This window comes from Geotrypetes seraphini, chromosome 4, assembly GCF_902459505.1.
Source record: "Geotrypetes seraphini chromosome 4, aGeoSer1.1, whole genome shotgun sequence".
Classification (NCBI taxonomy): Eukaryota; Metazoa; Chordata; class Amphibia; order Gymnophiona; family Dermophiidae; genus Geotrypetes; species Geotrypetes seraphini.
The window spans coordinates 196,753,713-196,774,588 of NC_047087.1; the positions used below are offsets into that span (position 1 = coordinate 196,753,713).

At 39.8% G+C, this 20,876-nt stretch overlaps 1 protein-coding gene across 1 annotated transcript in view; it reads right to left on the reverse strand.

The window, feature by feature from the left end:
- The window catches only part of CDH23 (cadherin related 23), a 1,673,137-nt gene continuing 1,652,261 nt past the window's right edge, over window positions 1-20,876 (reverse strand). Inside the window, exons 67-68 of the mRNA XM_033942780.1 lie at window positions 3,861-3,983; window positions 1-1,074 (exon numbers count right to left, since the gene is read on the reverse strand). Coding sequence (XP_033798671.1) covers window positions 754-1,074; window positions 3,861-3,983 — 444 coding nt within the window. The 3' untranslated portion in view covers window positions 1-753. The remainder of the gene's footprint in view (window positions 1,075-3,860; window positions 3,984-20,876) is intronic.

Below are 20,876 nucleotides of genomic sequence, written 5' to 3' on the forward strand. Positions count from 1 at the left end.
TACAGTATATATAACATTTACCATTTCCTTTAACAGACCATTCCATAAACTCTCACTAAGGAAAAAAAAAATCTTACACACTTAAACACTCCATACATCCAGAAATCCAGTGTATTTTCAGTTTTGCCTCTCCTAAAATAGGCTTGTTTGAATTTTGGTAAACCAGCAGAGCAGAACAGAAATGTTCTTTCCCAAGATGAAGACTCTTTTTTTTTTTTCCCCCCGTAAGGTGACCTTGCAGATGGTGGTGGTCTCTATATTAAACTATTTGGTTCCAGAGATGCCCTTCCATTGCCAGTATAGAAGGCAGGACCTGGGTACCATGTTATGCATTTAGCCTGATTCCGCTCCCTTATCTGAGGCACATATGTCCACGCTGGCCAGCAATCGGTACACTAAAGCTGCAACACTTGAATATTAATGTTGCCTAAAGTCCCCGACTTAATGACTTTTTGTGGTTTTCATCCTACCCCTCCAGCTCCTTTCTTTTAACACTTTTTAAAATAGCTTTAACAATCATGAATGTAATGAGTCAAAGAAGAAATGTAAACAATTTTGAGCCAGTAGAAAGTGGATAGCCCTGATACAGTATCTGCAGGAGGAACTTGTCTAGCTTAGAATGTAAATTTATTGGAGCATGGGAGGAAGGTGAAGTTCTTTATCTGCCTCACTCTGTTCTTCCTTTCTCAAGTATCATCTCGTCTTGACTTAGACCAGTTTGCTCAACTGCTAGACGAGTGAGGCCACTTCTAGTCATAATTCTGTGATCTCCAATGGGCTTTCCATAATGATCTCCCTCATTTTGTGCATAGGTGTAGACTTAGCCGATTCTGTACGAGCATTTCTGTCAGTAGAGGATCCGCTGTCTGCATTGAGGGTTTCCAGGGACCGGCCTAGACCTTTCTGATCGTCCTCTGGTAGGCTGTTAATGTCTGAGGTCAAGAGGGTACCTGTGCTACCATGAACTATGTGAATACCATCTGGTCCTTTCAGCTCAAAAGGCTGCTTGTGTCGAAAACGAAGGGTGCCTGGGCTGGAGGTTCGTTCTTCTTCATCCAAATCATTCTGTATCAACTGTAAAGGTCAAGAAATGTTTGTAAGCAATGTTCCCTTGTTAATAAGAAAACAAGTCATCATTATTTGGGCTTCTGTTGCTACTCAGCAGAACTGTAATTTGGCCTCATTCCTTCAGTGGACCACTCTTTCCCAGTAAGAGCTGTTCAGGCCAATAGAGGCAGGATTTTTGCTTCCTACAGAGTACCACAAAAAAAAAAAATTGGGGGGAGCTGGGCAAACAAATCCCTAAGCCCAAACAGCCTTTTGCCGTTAGTTTTAATCTGCTGTGCACTGCCTCTTTAACAATGGGCCTTGGCTGTCTCATTGCCAAGAGCATGAATGTCCATCTTTAACAACATACAGATGATATTCATTCACCAAGTGACTGGCAGAAATTTTCCTTATGGTGGTAGCCTAGGGCAAGTCTAATTTTTGGTATGCTAAAACTGCTAAAAATTTAAAATGGAACCAAACGCATGCCAGTTAGCAGATCCTTAGGGACAGAGGTTTGGGACACTGGACTACTGGCTGGTGGTAAGGGTGGTTTGTTTTTGCTGAAAAAGCCTGGCTAGAGCTTACTTCATAGGAATGTGAGAATAAAAATCTTGTCAATCTGCACCTTATCTTTAGGACAGCATTAGTAAGATATCTTGATTTTTAAACTTATTCCCCTTTTACATTCATACCCCCACTCTTCAACTACAGCGCACACCAGCCCCCCAGCCCTATCATAGTTTCCCCAAAATAAATTTGCCCATCCCTGTTATAGGTGATAGCTCTCCTAGGGATGCTATCTGGTGTGTGGAGTAACGTACTTGTTTTGCCTTTCATCTCTTGCCAAGTGGCAACCTGTCCAGGATAATACTTAAGTTTATACTGAAGGAAGCTATACTTCAATTGTGCACACAGTCCCACCATAATCGGCAGTAAATAGAAACATTGTGTAAAATCCTGAACTTGGTATCATTTGACCAACAATTAAGACAGGAAAATTTAGCCCCCACAATAGTGTTAGATGGCTGTTTTGCTGACTTCTGGGAATGTGCTGAGGAGACACTTCACCCTTTAGTGTGGTGTGATCTTAGTGGATTAAAAAAAACAAAAAAAACCTACACAAAACTATTATGGTTCTATAAAATGAAGCGAGATGTATAATAAACAAGTAAAAAGCACTGTAAAAGAAGGCATGCATGGCAATTGCATCACTTTATGAAATTAGTGTAACACACCAGAATTTTAATTAAAGATAGAAAAAAAATGGACCAAGTAGTGGATTGACTTTTCACTGAAAAGGCATCAATTGAAGTGAAAGTTATTCTTAAGATATGTGTTGGAATTTTTATTGTGAAAAGTCAACTGCAGGCTGAATTTTCTGGAAAGATTTTCACCAACTTGTGCAAATCCCAACAGTTTATGCCATATAGAAGCCTTTAAAAGAATGTGCCGGTTACACGATATTTAAAGGGTAAATTAGAAAGTGTAGAAATTCCTCTGCTTCAAGACCAAATTCCCCTTTCCTTTAAAAACAGCTGCACAAAGCAAACTTTATTCATTTTTTTTCTCAAAGCTTTACATTTTAATTCTAGTATTATTCTGCCAGTAAACTGTTCAAAAATTGCCAGAAAAGCTTTAATCCACAGCACAACTTTCATGGCATAAGACTGGATACATCTTGCAAAAAGCTGCAGAAAATAAAAATCTTACCCTCACCTGCAAGTTCAAGAAAGAAACTTTTCATGAGTGTAGGATGGTTCCAATGTAGCAGGTGTGGTTTTATGAATAAATGAATGTCGCAGGTTAATGTAAAGGGAGAGTAAGAATAACCCCACACACTCCATGCTATATCAGCCCATCACACCATGCACACGCACTAAATATACACTTTTGCCTGCCAGTCAATAGCTGCTCACGCAATCCCTGAGCCACACCATTCATGTAGTTTTATTTTCAGCACTGCAAACTATGTATTCTACCTCTGTGACTGAGGACTGATCTCCAGTACTGGTAGTAGCTTTGGTCACCATCCGCTGTGCAAATAGTTTTTTCAGTCGCATATAATCATCCAGTACTACCTTAAGTATGGAACCCTGGTGGGGGTGGAGGAAGGGCGGGGTCAACAGGAGATAATCGTATATGCAAAGTTCCTATTGCACCATCAGGACCCTGAGCTTTCAGTAGATAGATTCAAGACAAAAACTGCTGCTACTAGAGAGACATGGATATGGGCTGCCTTTCCCTTTGACCCTTACAGTCTCCTGGTTAATATTTATACTAGATTCGATCCCCAGTAATTTAGTCAGAGATGTAATCAATATTGGGCACTAGTTGCTGTGAAGGTTCTAGTCTTTTCCAGCGTCTTCACAAGTTCCAATGGTACTTTATTTAATAATAATACTTGAATTATGGCTGGTAGCACTGTTTCCTATTAGAGAATGACATGGGAACTCATTTTCCCATTTGTCCCTGCAAATTCTTTTTCTGCCCCATTCCTGAAAGCTCTGTCCTCAACTGCACAAGCCTCAAACACTTTAAAATCATAAGCGTTCGAGGATTGAGCGATTAAGGCAGAGCTTATAGGAATGGGACAGTAACAACAACAAAACATGTGGGGGGCGGGGAAATTGAGTTCCTGCAGGGATGGGACAAATTTGTCCCTGTGTCATTCTTTCTTATTTAATGCTAGTTAAGTAGATTGCCAATGAGCGAGGGATAGGCAACAATGTTTTTTTGGTGATACTGGGGATGAGGAGAAAGTCTGCTATGCACTGGTTCAGGGCTGTCAAGGAAATGTGGATCTTGCTCACCTTGATGGGTCCTTCACGCATGATCTGGCCCAGTTTGGCAATACTGTCATACTCCTGGATGGCTGCTCGCAAGTATCTGTCATCTTCTGGTTTGGAAGCAGTAGGTTCTCGCCCAAAAGTACCCTGCAAAAAGAGAAGAAGTCTGAGAAAAGGAGTGAGTTCTTGCCCAAAAGCAGCTGTTTTCCTTTGATTTTCTTTGCCTTTTTCTTCTGCTGTCTGGATATTAATACTGGTTGATGTACTTCAAAATTCTAAAAAAAAGATGAGGTTGGAGAGAAGATTTGGGTGGGTTGGATGAGATATTTCTTTGTTGCATATGGTGTATTGTTAATTAAAAACCGTAATAAAAACCTTTTTTGGAACTTAAAAAAGAAGTTGAGGTTGGTTGTGCCATTGTAATAGTGTTTTTCCCAATCTGCACCAAAACTCTGAGAAGAGATGTAAGGAGCCTAAAGGTGGTGAGAGATGAGAAATAATATGGATAAACTTAAACACTGTTTAAAAAAATGAACAAAGAAACCTTTTTCCCAAAAGAAAAACTAGAATGATGATTTCCAAATCTGTCCTAGGAGCACACCTACCTAGTTAGCTGATCAAGATTACAACAATGAATCTGCATAAGAGATTTGTGGGTGGGGGTGTCTAATGTATACAAATCTATTGCATACTGAGTGGTTGAGGTATGCTTCTAGGTGCGGGCTATGAAGATATGAGATTCCCAAAGGGATCAGGGTCAACATCGGACTATGACTTTTAACAAAACAAACCAGTAGTGGAATTTGAAGTGAGGATGGGGTAAGTGCAGAGAATCTCCTAGGTTTGAAAAGTAACAAGAAATTTAGAGAATGGTGATCTCTTGCACTTCACAAAGAATAATGCTCTCCCCTGGACCCTGAGATCACATTAGGGCAGGCTTAATCCTTGGAGGGCCTTAGGCATAAAGTCATTGGGCCCCCATCATACTATAAATTAGAGAATGACACTGGGACAATTTTGTCCCCTTCCCTGGAGTTTTTTTGTTGTCCCATTCTTGTAAGCTCTGCCTTAACTGCACAATCCTTGAGCACTTATGATTTTAAAGTGTTTGAGGCTTGTGCAGATGAGGACAGAGTTTGCAGGCATGGGGCAGGGACAGGAAAAGAACTCCCTTGGATGGGAAAATGAGTACCCTCGGCGACAGGGAAAAATGTATCCCTGTGTCATTCTACTATAAATACATTTTCAAAAATCCCCCAGACAAAGGAAACACAATACCCCCATGGTTCTTGAATAGCAGTTCATAGCACCAATACACCTGATGTCTTACCTACGTTTTCATAAACACTTAACAATGTTACCTCATATGGGACATCCAATATTAAAATTAATGAGGCAGAGCCGGAATTAGCTATATTGATGGATGAAAATCTCTTCATGATCTATGGTATTGCTTCCTCTCAGGGGTTATAGAAATCTAACCTCAGATGCTAGTAAATTATATTTGAAATGATGGTCCCAGGCTGGTCTTTGCTATGTTAAAGATCTCGATGAAGAAGGAAAGATGAAATCTTTTGAGATATTGCAACAAAAACCCTTTGTTCTAAGGATTTGTAGGTCAGCCATTGTATAAGTAAACTGGAAAGTAGAGAATGACACAGGGACAAATTTTTCCACGATCCTGTGGGAACTCATTTTCCCATCTTAGCAATTTATTTGCCTGTCCCTGCCCCATTCCTGCAATATCTGTCCTCACCTGCACAACACTTTAAAATCATAAGTGTTTGAGGCTTGTGTGGTTAAGGCAGAGCTTACAGGAATGGGACGGAAAAGTGACAAAACTCACGGGGATGGGGCGGGAAAATTGAGTTCCGACAGTACAAATTTATCCCCTTGTCATTCTCTACTGGAAAGCTCCTATTCTGAATGAGTACTCAGCTGACTTGGTCTCAGAAAACTTTACAATGGCACATCAGACCAAAGCCAGTTTATCTTTCTAGCAAAATAGTTTAAGCAGCTTGGCCCCAAAGTGAGGACTAGTGCTGCCCGATTCACGATTCGAATCGATTCACCAATTCACTTCAGGTGAATCGATTTGAATTGATTTGGTTTGGCAAAAAATTGAACGCACCGATTCAAGAACCATTCACAGCGTTTATGCTTTCCCTCTGCCGCTGTCACCCGCCGGAGTTGTCCCCATCTAAAGTAACTTCCGGTTTTGTGAAACCAGAAGTTACATCAGAAGGACTTGGGAGTGCCGAGCGGATGTCGTGCTGGCTCTCTCCTTCGCGCTGTGAAAACATTTCTCCTCTCCTCCACGAGATTCCCAGTATAAGTTTGAGAATCAGGCAGGGGGGCTGGGGAAGTTGAGAATCGGGCAGGGGGCTGGGGAAAATTAAAAGCGGGCTGGGGAAGCTAAGAATCGGACAGGGGGGCTGAGGAAGCTGAGAATCGAGCAGGGAGGCTGGGGAAAACTAGAATCGGGTAGGGAGGCTGGGGAAGCTGAGAATCGGGCAGGGGGGCTGGGAAAATTAGAATCAGGCTGGAGAAGCTGAGAATCAGGCTGAGGAAACTAAGAATTGGGTAGGGGGCCTGGGGAAGCTGAGAATCGGAAAGGAGGGCTTGGGAAGCTGAGAATTGAGCAGGGGGGCTGGGGAAAATTAGAATCGGGCTGGGGAAGCTGAGAATCAGGCTGGGGAAGCTAAGAATGGAACTTAAGATGTAGAGCAACATAACAAGTACCACACCAGGTTGATATTAATAAACTTAAAGCCTAAATCGAGGAAAAGATCTCAGATTATACAACTTAGGGAACATATAAGTATTCTCCCTATATTTTTTGTGGTGTTGGATTTCTTTCATCGATCAAAAAACCTCCATCCTATCCTAATAGCTATTCATTAGTAGTCCATTTTTTTTTAAATAAAAAATGTTTTTTTAATTATTTTAAATTAATAATAGCATCATAATACTGTTTGAATGAATCTAATATATATAGCCACTGATTTATTAAGTGGCTTCATATCTCACAAAATGCAGAAAAGACAAATAACTTCTCTGCGGTTGATGAAACACCCCAAAGAATTAAAGTGCTTCAGTGCTCCAAAGTAAAGCTAAGAAGAAAAAAAATAAAAAAAAAAATTTAAATTGAATCAGGTTGGGCAGACTGGATGGACCATTCGGGTCTTTATCTGCCATCATCTACTATGTTACTATGAGTGCCAAATCTTCATTTGGAGATAAAGTGCTAGATGTTATATTGCACAATGTTGTTCTCATATAGAGATAAAGTGCTGTGTATTTTTATTGCACACTGCTCAATGGGTCCCATTTCGCCCTTAAATCGGGCTTCATCAGGAAACGAGCTAAACAAAATATAAGGATACAGTATATTATAAATTCATTCAAAATAACTGCCCAATGTTTATAATATCACAAAAAATATCACCAAAAGCAACATATAAAATGACTTACTACTAATGTGGGATCGCTAATCTCTTTCCATCTCAGAAAGCGTTCAAAATGGTGCTAAATCGTCAAAGAACACCAGTGCATGCGCATTAGATATACAGGTTTGAAGCATTTTGATTCGTTGCATTAAAGAAAACGCGATGACGTTCAACATGCATATTCAAGTCAAATTTAAATAACAATACATTGAATGTGATTCAAGGAATCTTGGGTAGTATTCAAATAAATTGTAAGATGACATCCAACTCGCGAAGGGGACCCATTAGTGAATTACTGAAAGGCTCATTAAAGTAAAGATTGAATAAAATTTTGAATTTAAATTTTGGTTTTAAATAAACGCCGACCACTCTAGCTTAGTATTGAGCCCATGTGAATTGAACAGTATGTATCCACATGGGCTCAATACGAATCAAAATGCTTCAAACCTGTAAATCTAATGCACATGCGCTGGCTTTCTTTGACGATTTAGCACCATTTTGAACGCATTCTGAGGTGGAGAGAGATTAGCGAGCCCACATTAGTAGTAAGTCATCTTATATGTTGCTTTTGGTGATATTTTTTGTGATATTATAAACATTGGGCAGTTATTTTGAATGAATTTATAATATACTGTATCCTTATATTTTGTTTAGCTCATTTCCTGATGAAGCCCGATTTAAGGGCAAAACGGGACCCGTTGAGCAGTGTGCAATAGAGCAGTGTGCAATATAAATACACAGCACTTTATCTCTATATGAGAACAACATTGTGCAATATAACATTTAGCACTTTATCTCTGAATGAAGATTTGGCACTCATCAATCGCAGATAAGTTATTTGCCTTTTCTGCATTTTGTTAGATATGAAGCCACTTAATAATCAGTGGCTATATATATTAGATTCATTCAAACAGTACTATGATGCTATTATTAATTTAAAATAATTTTTTAAAATTTTTTTATTTAAAAAAAATGGACTATTAATGAATAGCTATTAGGATAGGATGGAGGTTTTTGATCAATAAAAGAAACCCAACACCACAAAAAATGTAGGGAGAATAATAATAATAACAACAGTTTATATACCGCAGGACCGTGAAGTTCTATGCGGTTTACAATGAATTAGAAAGATTCTACAAATTGAATGGAACATTCATAGTTAGAGATTGGTGGTTAACAGTTTACAAGATCAGATTTGGGGGTGGGATTGTGATGGGGTCTATTGTCCAGATTCGTTACCTAGGTATTTCGAGAACAGGTATGTTTTTAGGTGTTTCCTAAATTCACCATAGTTGTTTGTGTGTGTAATTAGTTTTTCCAGGTCTTTGCCCCATAAGGCTGCTTGATACGATAGAAGTTGTTGATGGTGTCTCTTAAATTTGCATCCTCTAGCCGGTGGGGAAACAAACTTCAGGTGTGTTCTTCTCTTATGTCTATTGGTTGAGAAGGAGACGAGGTCAGTTATATATTTAGGGGCTAGACCAGATAGTACCTTGAAGTAGAGACATCCCAGCTTGAACTTCGCACGTGCCTTCATTGGCAGCCAGTGCAGGAGTCAGTAGGAAGGGGTTATGTGATCGGACTTCTTCAACCCGAAGATCAACCTGACTGCTGCATTTTGTATCAGTTGTAGTCTCTGCATTTGCTTCCGGGAGATTGCCAGATGGGCAATGTTACAATAATCAAGGTGGCTTAGTATTAGGGATTGTACCAGAATTCTGAATGCTGAAGCGTCGAAGTTTGCTCTAATGGACCTAAGTTTCCAGAGAGTAAAAAACCCCTTTCTGACTAGGGAGTCCACATTGTCTTTCATGGTTAGACCTTGGTCCAGTATTACCCCCAGAACTTTCATTGTAGGTTGAATAGGGTAGTTGAGATTGTTAATGCGTAGTGGTGTTGTGGTGACAGGTGGGTGTGGCGAGGCTATAAAGAATTTAGTTTTATCTGAATTAAGCTTCAGTCTGAATTCTGTGGTCCATTGTTCCATCAGGTTTAGTGCTTCTGTTGCCGTGGGGGTGATTTCGGAGGGAGAAGTATTGAACGGGATAATGATTGTAAAGTCATCCGCATAACTGAATACTTTTATACCCCGCTGGGCCAGCTGCAAGCCTAGTGATGATATATAGACGTTGAAGAGTAGTGGGGATAATGGAGACCCCTGTGGAACGCCTGATGGGTTTCTCCATATTTTAGAGAGGTTGCAGTTGAAATGTACTTGATAGGTGCGGGTCGTAAGGAATCCTCGGAACCAGTCAAATACCTCACCTCTGATGCCGATTGCGTCTAAACATTGTAACAATTTCTCATGATCCACCAAATCGAAAGCCGAACTCATGTCAAATTGCATGATTAAGGCATTATGCCCTTGCTGAATAAGTTGCGTAAGTATTCTAGGGTTGCTGCAATCACCGTCTCAGTGCTAAACAGAGGTCTGAAGCCAGACTGGGTTTCATGTAGTTGAGAGAACTGATCAAGATAGTCCATCAATTGGGTATGTACTAAACCTTCCATTATTTTTACGAAGAATGGAATGGTTGCTACCGGTCTATAGTTGGTTACTGATGTTAGGGATTGTTTACGATTTTTGGGAATTGGGGTGATTATAATGTGACCGTTGTTCGTTAGGAATTTTCCATTTTTTAACTTATTGGTCAGATAACTCCACAGTGTTAGTTTAAAGTCTAATGGGGCTGCTTTCATGATGTTAGGGGGACAGGGAATCTAGAATGCAGTGTGATTTAGTATATTTGTTATAGAGTTTTATGAAGTTATTCCATTCTAGATCCTGAAAGGAGTTCCAAAACATATCCACTGGTATTTCATTTTCATGTATGTTGGCTATTTGATGTGCATGTATGTTGTTTGTTGGACAATTGTTCCTTAGGTTCATAATTTTTGAGTCAAAGTGTTGTGCTAGATCATCTGCTGATGGGAGTTTTGTGTCGTGCATGGATTGATTGTGACGTATGGTATCAAATAAATTTGTAACCAAGTTGAACAGTTCTTTAGTGTTGACTCCTTTTGAACTCATATTGGATGTATGAATTTTGGATGAGTAGAATGCTTTTTGGTTTTCTTTTATCAATTGTTTGTAATCCTTTATGTTGGATCTCCAATTGTTCCGGTCTGATATTTCTCCTGTTTTATTCCAGATCCTTTCTAGTTGTCTTACTGATTTTTTCATTTTTAATAGTTCAGAGTCAAACCATTTATTATATTTATTTGAGTGGTTTGTTCTGTTTCGTTTAGGGGCAATTTTATCTAAGATGGATGTGCTTGTTTTCATCCACTGTTCCCAGAAATCATCCTCTTCATTTATTTCCTCACGTGATTCGTAATGTGCCCAGTATTCCTCTAGGTTGATGTGGCCCCTTGTGAGATGTTCTTTTTTATCTTTGGGTGAGTTTTTTCTTTTGGTTGATTCCAGATTAAGTTAAAGTAGTAGGTGAAATGATCGGACCAGATGTCGTGGCACCAGATACCGTCGGATAAAGAAATAGAAGGATTTGGGATCTCCTTTGTGGACATAGCTACCAAATCTAACTGATGGCCTTTTTCATGAGTTTGTGTGGATGAAGGGAGATTGTAGTTGAGTGAGGATAGGAAGTTTTAAAAATCTTTCATGTCAGGATTGTCCTCATTCTCTAAATGTAGGTTTACGTCTCCTGATTGAATTTTGTAGAATGAATTCGTAGAAGTCCTCTCTGGCCTTTGACCAGCTTTTTGGCGGGACATAAAATAGGATGCAGGAGAGGTACTCTTCTAGATCCTTGTTACTAATTTTGCATGCTAGTATTTCTTTTTTTTTTTTTTATTATTTATTTATAAAGTTTTAACATTTTAACAAGCATACCATCTTGTACAGAAAAGTGCAATCAAGAAAACATATCTTTGATTATTCTCAAAATGAAAATAAACCAAAATTACATAAAAGGTAGTAATTCCAACTTAATCGTACACTAGTCCTCAATAATGGATCCAAGATTCAGGAATTAGGAGTGAGTTTAGTACAATAACAAAATTAACCAAAACACGTCATCTGTGCTGAAAGAGAGCTTAATAATTAAGACACCGATGTTACTCTTTTTCAAGGCGCTTCATGGAGAGGAAAGCAGTCAAATGAGACGGTTCAAAGAAAATATATTTGAGGGAATTATACCTTATTACACACTTACAAGGGTATCTAAGAAAAAATAATCCCCCCATCTGAGTCACACCTGGTTTTAACAATAAAAATTCCCTCCTTCTTTTCTGAGTTTCTCTTGAAACATCAGGAAAAACTTGAATATGGAAGCCAAGGAAATCTTTGGATCTATTTTTAAAAAAAAGTTTAAGAATCCAATCTCTGTCTGGAGCCAAAGCTACAGTCAGTAAGAGAGTGGCTGGACTAGCCACCTCTCTATCAGATTGTTCCAATAAAGCAGTAACATCCAAAGGATTTTCCTGTGGACTACCATCCTCATCTTTTTTTTGAGATTCCTGATTTTTTTTAATAGGCAAATAGTACACTCTTAACAATGGTGGCAATGAACCTTCAGGAATTTTTAAATTTTCCAGAAAGTAGCGTTTTATCATTTCTCCTGGAGGAATTGAGGCAACCTTTGGAAAATTAATCAAACGTAAATTGTTAAACCGACTATTGTTTTCAAGTGCTTCTAATTTTCTTCTCAAATTAAGATTATCTTTCACAATCAAGTCTTGGTTGCTCTTAAACATTTTTAAGTCCTTCTTTTCTTCTTGTATCTCAGTTTTTATAACTACAATGTCCTGTTTCACATTTTTAATTTCTTCCTTCTGAAATTCTAATTCTTTTTCCAAATTCTTTATCTGAGGATTGAGGGAATTACCCAGACTAGAAACCAAGTCCCATAAAGATTCCAGTGTAACCTCTGGAGGTCGGATAGGGGCAAAGGAAAATATTTGTGCACTGTTAGTTATTTCATCTGATTGTTTTACCTCCCCTGTGCCTTGTAGACCCTTAAGCACAGTTATCCCAGTCGCTGGTTCTTTTACAAGGAGAAGTTCCCCTTGTGCTGTTCCCTGCAGCGAGCCCTCCACTTCACTGGCCTCTCGAGATGAAAACTCTGCCTCTTCGGACAAGCTCTCATCCCTTGGAGAGCTGGCTCCCAGCGGCAGTGGCTGTAAGGGAGGCGTCCTGACGTCGGGGCTCAGCGTGACGTCCAGCCCAGGGGTATCCGCCGAGACACTCCTATCAGCCGGCGCTCCCAACGGGCGATTCCCCAGACGGCTCGACTCACTTTGGAGACGCCGGAAAATGTCGTCGACTGTAAGAACTGCAGGGCTCGAGCGCTGGGAGGCTCCACCAACGCTCCGGCCTCTTCTCTTCGGCATTTTTCGGTAAGTTAGGAAAGACACTCTCTAGCGTCTTGTCAGCAACAGATAGCGGCAGCCATCTTGGATCCAGCTAGTATTTCTAATTGGTTGGTTATCTTGGAATCTACTAAGTCAAGTTCGAGTTCTTCCTTAAGGATGACTGCCAGTCCTCCCCCTCTTCTGTCTTCGCGGTTTAACATGTGAATTTTATAGTTATCTGGTATAAGGTCGTTTAGTATTGGATCCTCTTCAGACAGTAGCCATGTTTCCGTTAGAAAGAGGCAGGCTAACTGCTTGTTGATGATCCAATCTTTGATTAAGAAAGCTTTGTTCCTTACTGATCTAGTGTTGAGGTAAGCACAGGGAACAGAGGTTGTTGTGATGGGTATGGTGAGTGTGGTGATTTTGATGGGTTTTATTTCCCTTGTCCTTTTTTTGAGGGTACGGTGTGGTCTACCGTTGCTTATGATTACTTTAATATGATTTACTCTTTCTTCCTGTTGGTTAGTTAGAAGCCTAATGGGTGTGTCAGGGTAATGAACGGAGTGAAGTTTTGGATAGAGTGAGATAACGTCCCTAACGTTATTGCTTAATAAATAGATCAATAGGATCAATAAGAGCTTCATGTTTGCTGGTTGTTGTAATTCCTTCCTGTGTTAATTGTTATGTTGGTTTCCCGTCATTACCAATAATACGTTTGCACAAAGATTGTGGGGGGGGGGAGTCGAGAGGCGGAGTTGGTTTTCAACGTTGACCCGGTTTCTCTCCCCTGCCGCGGGATGCTTAGTCTTGGTTAAGGCAACTCCCGATGAGAATACTTACATGTTCCCTAAGTGGTATAATCTGAGATCTTTTCCTCAATTTAGGCTTTAAGTTTATTAATATCAACCTGGTGTGAAGCTAAGAAATGAGCAGGGGGGCTGGGGAAGCTGAGAATCGGGCTGGGGAAGCTAAGAATCGGGTAGGGAGGCTGGGGAAGCTGAGAATCGGGCTGTGGAAGCTGAGAATCGGGCTGCCCAATTCACGACTCAAATCGATTTACCACAACAAAAAAATCGGCCTCCCAATTCGTTGACTGACCCTCCCCCCTCGCCCCTAAAGCAGGAGCGGCAGCGCTGTATCTTGCTGGCCTGCCGCTCCTGCTTTAGAGGGTGAGTGCGTAGGGTCAGTCGGGAAGTAGCTTCACCGCTGGTGTCCGACTTCCCTGCATCAATTTATCTAACTTCACCAGCCTGCCCTGCAGAAGATTGCTGGCTCTAGCGATCTTTGCAAGCGGCCATACATCATCCGAGTTGTCTTCTCTCTGCCGCGGTCCCGCCCCTTCTCTGACATCAGTTACAGAAAGTTACAGAAAGTTACAGATGCTGGATGAAAGGGTAGTTGAGAAAAGGTGGATCTGTAGATGGAGATGAAAAAAAGGAAAGATGCCAGACCTCCAGGGGAGGGAAGGGAAACGGAAGGGGAGGACAGGGATGGCAGATGGATGGTTAGCATGAAGAAAGAAGGAGACCCTGGCAAGCAAGCTATCAGAAGACAACCAGAGCCTGGGACCAACAAGATTTGAACAATGACCAGACAACAAAAGGTAGAAAAAATAATTTTATTATCTGTTTTGTGATTACAATATGTCAGATTTGAAACGTGTGTCCTGCCAGAGCATTTGTTAGACCACAAATGTGAGCTAGGATTTAAGAGAGAGAGGAAAAGTCTTTTTTGTTTGTTTACACCTAAGCACCAGTATGGTTAGGAGAAGGCAAAGGGGGTGATCGAATCGAAAAATCGATTCAGTAGGCTGAATCGATTTGAATTTTTTTTCCTGAACCGGGCAGCATTAGTGAGGACCATGATCAAGTGGCAACACAACAGGGAACTTACACAGCATGAGCAAGTGACAGGGGATGGATTACGTCTTTTGATGAAAAATATATATTTTTTCAACAGCATTATAAACCATTACAAATTTCCACAGTATAATCCTAATAAGTCAAACTGACAAAACAATAGATCGATGTTGTTCCTTCACAGTGGTCTAATTATGCAAAACATTATAAACCCCACAGTCCCCCTCCCCAACCCCTTTTCACCCATTTCTCAGAGAATTCCATTATCATATGTTCAATATTATACCACTAGCCTGATGTGACATTCCTTCCCATACTATAAGTTTCTTGAAACATTCTCTACTTCTTAGATGATCCTCTCAGGGTCTAGATATTCCATTTTCAATAGGGCAAAAGTAGGAGCCTCTGACTGCCTCCATCCCAAAAGTTAACATTTTCTGGCCAGCAAAAAGGCCTTATGTCCGCCCGCAATGGATTTCTTTTTTTGCAATTTGTCCTGAAAATATTTTGCAATATAGGTCCAGAATATATGAACCAAGGCTGCAGGGGAATGTTGACATCTAGGGCATTCAGCATGTTGAGTCATATGAGAAACAAGAGCTCGAGAAATATACAATCTAAGTAATATACAATCTATGTTGTTGCTCCTGAAAGGAGACAGAGTATGCCAATTTCTTCTTATTTTTCATCAAAAGAAGCAATCCATCTCCTGTAATCTGTTTTGTGGATGCAAGTTCTCTTTCATAGAACAGCCAGTGCATCATAATCCCATTTATTACTACTACTACTACTACTATTAATTATTTCTATAGTGCTACCAGATGCACGCAGCGCTGCACAGAGTCACAAAGAATAAGAAAGCAGTCCCTGCTTGAAAGAGCTTACAATCTCATTTGATTGCATATTCCTTTCTGCCAGCAAGTCCATAAAGAATTCTATAAGTCGAACTGTATTCAAATCTTTCACATAACACAATCCTTGTGTACGCCACCACCTCAGTAAAGTTAGAAATATCAAGGTCAAGATGTTTATTGCCCCACAAAAGGAGCAAAACAGTCAAACAAAGTAACGTCTTCCTTTGCTTAAACACATTGGGCTCCTTTCGCAAAGCCGCGCTAGCAGTTTAACGCGTGTAATAGCGCACGCTAAACCGCCGGCCGCGCTAGCCGCTACCGCCTCCTCTTGAGCAAGCGGTAGTTTTTCGGCCAGTGCGGGGGTTAGCGCGTGATGAAAAGTCACGCGCGTTAACCCCGCTAGCGCGGCTTTGTAAAAGGAGCCCATTGTCTCATTGATTTTAATAAGGGGTGTGTTCTGGTGAAAAATATCTCATGAGGTTTCTGAGCATGTAAATAAAACAGCAAATGAGTTGGTTGCATTGGTTGTTGCTCAAGTTGAAGCGGAGTATAAAACTGAGTTTCCTTTATCCAGTCCACTAAATGTCTCATTAAGCACGTGACATTGTATCTACACATAGCAGGCCAAATAAGGCCACCTTACCCCACAGGCAAAAGCAGTTGTTTTAACGTTAGTTGTGCTTTTTTATTATTCTACAAAAATCTTCTCAATATTATATATAAAGCAGACAAATCTTTGATGGTCATATACAGTACATTGGAAAGGTTTGCATCACATACAAACCATTTTGGAAATGGTATCATTTTAAACAAGGCTATTCGGCCTCAGAAAGATAACAGTAGCTTGGTCCATATCAATAAAGCCAAAATATCTTGTGACTTTCTTTTTTCTTTTCATTATTTATTCATTTTTATAACTTACATCAAGTGTAACAAAAAGTAACATCATTTTAATTTAAATATATCACTTGAAATTCTATAATTAGTCATACTCAATATATTTTATCCCATTCCCTCCCAACTCTTCAATATATTATAACACATATATCATATAATAAAGACTTTCCTTTCATTCAAAGCACCTAGTGAAAATTCAAAAACTTACCCCCTCCCCATTATTTCATTTGTACTAACTAGGGAAATGATATTTATTCATTGTAATAATTTGTTAATGGCCCCCACACATCTTGAAATTTATTAAAATTTTCTTTCTGAATAGCTAATGTTCTTTCCATTTTATAAATATGACACACTGAATTCCACCAAAAACTATAGTTTAATCTACTCCAATTTTTCCAATTGCATGTTATTTGTTGTATGGCGACTCCTGTTAAAATAAGTAAGAGTTTATTATTTTTGGAAGATATTTGGCTCTTAGCCCTCATAGACATGCCAAATAATACTGTATCATACGATAATGCTACATAATTTTTTAACAAACTATTAATTTGGCCCCAAATGGATTTCCCGAAAGCCATAATAAATGGACAATAGAACAATAAATGAGCTAAAGTCCCTGCTTCAAGATGACAATGCCAACATCTATATATATAGCAACTGTGAGTATGTCACAGTTGCTATATATATATAAAAAAAGTGTTTGAAAAAAAGTGACTATGAATGAATGAAAATCCTAGTTATATAATTGTATACGGAGTTTTTTTATAAACCCGTGATGATGTGTTGAGGGCTGGGTACTTGTGTAGTCCCAACCTCTCACAATTGAGGTTTATTTTTCTCCGTGTTATTGTTATTATTATTGTTTTGATTTTCTATATGTTCTATGTGACGTTAATGCTTTTGTTGGATGCAGCTTGAATGAGTCCCTGCTAATAACTATATTCAACAATACGTACAGAATCCACATATATTGACTATTACGATTGTATCCCAGAAAATTGCTAATTTATGGTTGAAACATGTATAGTGTATTTCTAAAACTAGGGGAGAAAAAATTTTATAGATACTTTAATGGTAATGACTAGGTAGGGTGGGGGGGAGGGGTATTGATCTGTTTGAAACTTGTAAAAATTTTAAGTGATGTCTAAAGTGTAAAATATTTATTTATTCTGTTTTCACTTATTGAAAGTGTTAAAAATGAATAAAGATTATTAAAGAAAAACTAACGCCAGCTCAATGGATGCGTTAGCGTCTAGCGTGCAAGGCATTGTAGCACACGCTAAGTGCGTGCTAAAACCGCTAGCGCAGCTTAGTAAAAGGAGCCCCAAGTTTTTTTTAGCCTGAGAATGCCTCAAATGTAATATGTCACCAGCTCCCCTAATACCCATTTTGGACATGTGTTAAAAGCCATTATTTTCTTCCAAAAGGTCTGATATGCAATCTGTGCTGGATAGACTGCTCCTGAAGGCAGACATTTCAATTGTTTTCTAGCTTTGTTCCCTTAAGATTGAGAAAGGGAATACTATCCTTATTACAAAAGGCTTTTTTGCTGGCTCAGAAGTGTATCTTGATTTGCTGGAGACAATCTGTTGACCCGTCTGTGACAGCATGAAGAAATGAACGATATCAGCTACTGAAACTGGAAAGGTTGAATGCTAAGAAAGGCTCTCCAAGAGCATGGAGGATGATCTCTGGTGTGGGAAAGGCTTTCTCCTAGAGCTCATAGTTATTTACTTAATTTGTGACCTTACTATGCAGGTATGGGAAAGAGGGTGAGTAGGAAATCTGGAAAGGTTAGGTAGGGGTTTCATTTCATTTGACAGTTGGATCACTGTGAAGGAATCACACTGGTGATCTCAGGAATTATTTCATAATAAGTGTGTGAGTAGGAGGGGGGTATAGATGGGATATATTGGTTTCTTAAAATAATAAAAATACCATATAAGGTTTCTGGTTGACAATGCATAGTTTATAGTTCAGGATTGTATGATTCTTGGTAATATATGTTTAATTATATTTTGTTGTCAGTAAAGAATATTGGGGGGGGGGGAATCTCACAGACCCTTGGGCCCTTGGGGTTGTAACTTCTGAGGAGGAAGCAGCAAGTAGAAAGTACTTCTCACCAGCTTATCTGTCCAACTAGAACAGTGGTTCCCAACCCTGTCCTGGAGGAACACCAGGCCAATCGGGTTTTCAGGCTAGCCCTAATGAATATGCATGAGAGAGATTTGCATAGGATTGAAGTGATAGGCATGCAAATTTGCTTCATGCATATTCATTAGGGCTAGCCTGAAAACCCGATTGGCCTGGTGTTCCTCCAGGACAGGGTTGGGAACCACTGAACTAGAAGACAGTGCACAGGGAGTGGAAAGAACAGAAATACCTCTGTAGGCAGCACTGGCTCTTGTCTCCTACTCTTTTACCAGCAATTCATTTACCAGGGTAAAAATCTGCATTTTGGAGCCATTACATTAGCACTTCTGAGATGGTGCCTCCTAAATATTTAGGCCCTAAACCAGGGGTAGGCAACTCCGATCCTCGAGGGCTGGAATCCAGTTGGGTTTTCAGGATTTCCCCAATGAATATGCATGAGATCTATATGCATGCACTGCTTTCAATGAATATTCATTGAGGAAATCCTGAAAACCCAACTGGATTCCGGCCCTCGAGGACCAGAGTTGCTTATCCCTGCCCTAGACATATGCCTAGTTTTCCTTTTTTAAAAATTCTTTATTTATAGCTTATTTCTATTACAATCAAGCATAATGATACAACTTGAATCCGATAATTCCTCCAATTACAAATATAAAGGAAATAAATAAATAATTTCTCAATTATTTAGTCCATAATATTAGAGAAATCAACAGGAAATTAAAATCCTACAACACATGAATACTAAATGAAAAACAGCAGAATTCCACATTTCCTACAGCCGGTTTATGGCAAGTTTACACATCATTTGTTACGGCTACTACAACTTCTCTTGATTCTATAAATTCTAACAGCTGTTTACATTACATTAGTGATTGCAGTTCAAGGCGGATTACAAAAGAAGTTATCTGGCCATTTCCAGAGGAATTGAAGAGAAGAGCGGGTTGCTTTAGAGAATTGGGATGAGTCTTGCGGTGTTAGTTTGTCTCCAAAGATTTCTTGAATAGCATGGTTTTTTATTTCTTTTCTGAACGATTTGTAGTCGGGGGTCGTTATCAGTAAATTGGAGAGTTGGTAATCCAGTTTTGCTGTTTGTGTGGCTAGAAGGCCATCATACAGTTTTTTTCATTTGACATCTCTGATTGGGGGATGTGTGAACGGTTTGTGGGTTCTCTTATATCTGGCTGAGGTAGTTTGGATTAGGCAGTTGTTTAGGTAGGCTGGGCTATCTCCATTTATGTTTTTAAATAGTAGGCAGTAGAATTTGAATTGTACTCTTGCTTGTATTGGAAGCCAGTATGAGTCGAGGTATGCTGCTGTGATGTGGTCGTGTTTCCTCAGTGAATAGATAAGTCTTAGTATAGTTGTTTTAACATGGTTGCAGGGCAGGGGAGATAAGAGTATGTTGCAGCAGTCTAGAAGATCTAGGACTAGGGACATGACCAAGAGCTGGAATTATGTCCGGTCGAAGAATTTTCGAACTTGCCTCAAGTTTCTTATGACCACGAATGATTTTTGTATTGTTTTATTGATTTGTGGTTGCATAGTACAGCATCTGTCTATCGGTCATTCCTAGAAGTTTTAGAGTGGGTTGTATGGGGTATGTGGTTGAGTTTATTACTAGATTTGGTATGGTTGGGGTTTTATTATTTTTGAGGAGAATGAATTTTGTCTTGTCTGGGTTCAGTTTCAGTTTGTGATTTTTCATCCATGTTGCTATTGCTTCAAATGTCCTGTGTAGTGTGTCTGTCATGGAGGACGTTGGTTGGTCAAAAGGCAGGTGCTGAGGGATGCCATGTAGAGATTGAAGAGAGTTGGGGATAGTGGAGATCCTTGGGGTACGCCGCAGGGGTTGGACCATGGTTCTGAATTTTCTTTGTTCAACATTACTCTGTAAGTTCTGGATTGTAGGAATCCTTGAAACCATGTGTGTACCTTGTCTGTGATTCCTATTGTTTCTAGTATTTGTAGTAGGATGTTGTGGTCCACCAGGTCAAATGCTGCAGTGTGATCCAGTTGTATAATCAGCATTTTTCTACCTGTGCTGAGGTGTTGTCTAGCTGTGTCTATGAGAGAACCCAGTAGTGTCTCTGTGCTGTAGTTGGTTCTGAAACCAGATTGTGTAGGGTGGAGTATGTTGTGGTCTTCTAGGTAGTTGGTGAGGAATTTGGCTACTAGGCCTTCCATTAGTTTGACACAGAGTGATATTGAGGCTATGGGTCTGTAGTTGGATGGTTGATCCGTTGCACCTTTAGGGTCTTTTAGGATTGGGGTGACGATGATTTTGTGGGAAAGGGCCATCTGCGAGCATGGTTTGTGTCTATTGTAAGAGGAGAGCGCAGAATTTGGTACTGGAGGATTTTAATAGGTATGGAGGACAGTGGTTGAGGTCGCAGGCTGCATGGCTGTATTTTTTGTAGAGTTTAAGGTTGGACCATTGTATAGTGGAGAAATGGGACCAAGTTCTGTCTGCCGCAGCTGATTCTTTTTCTGTGGGGGGCATTGTGATCT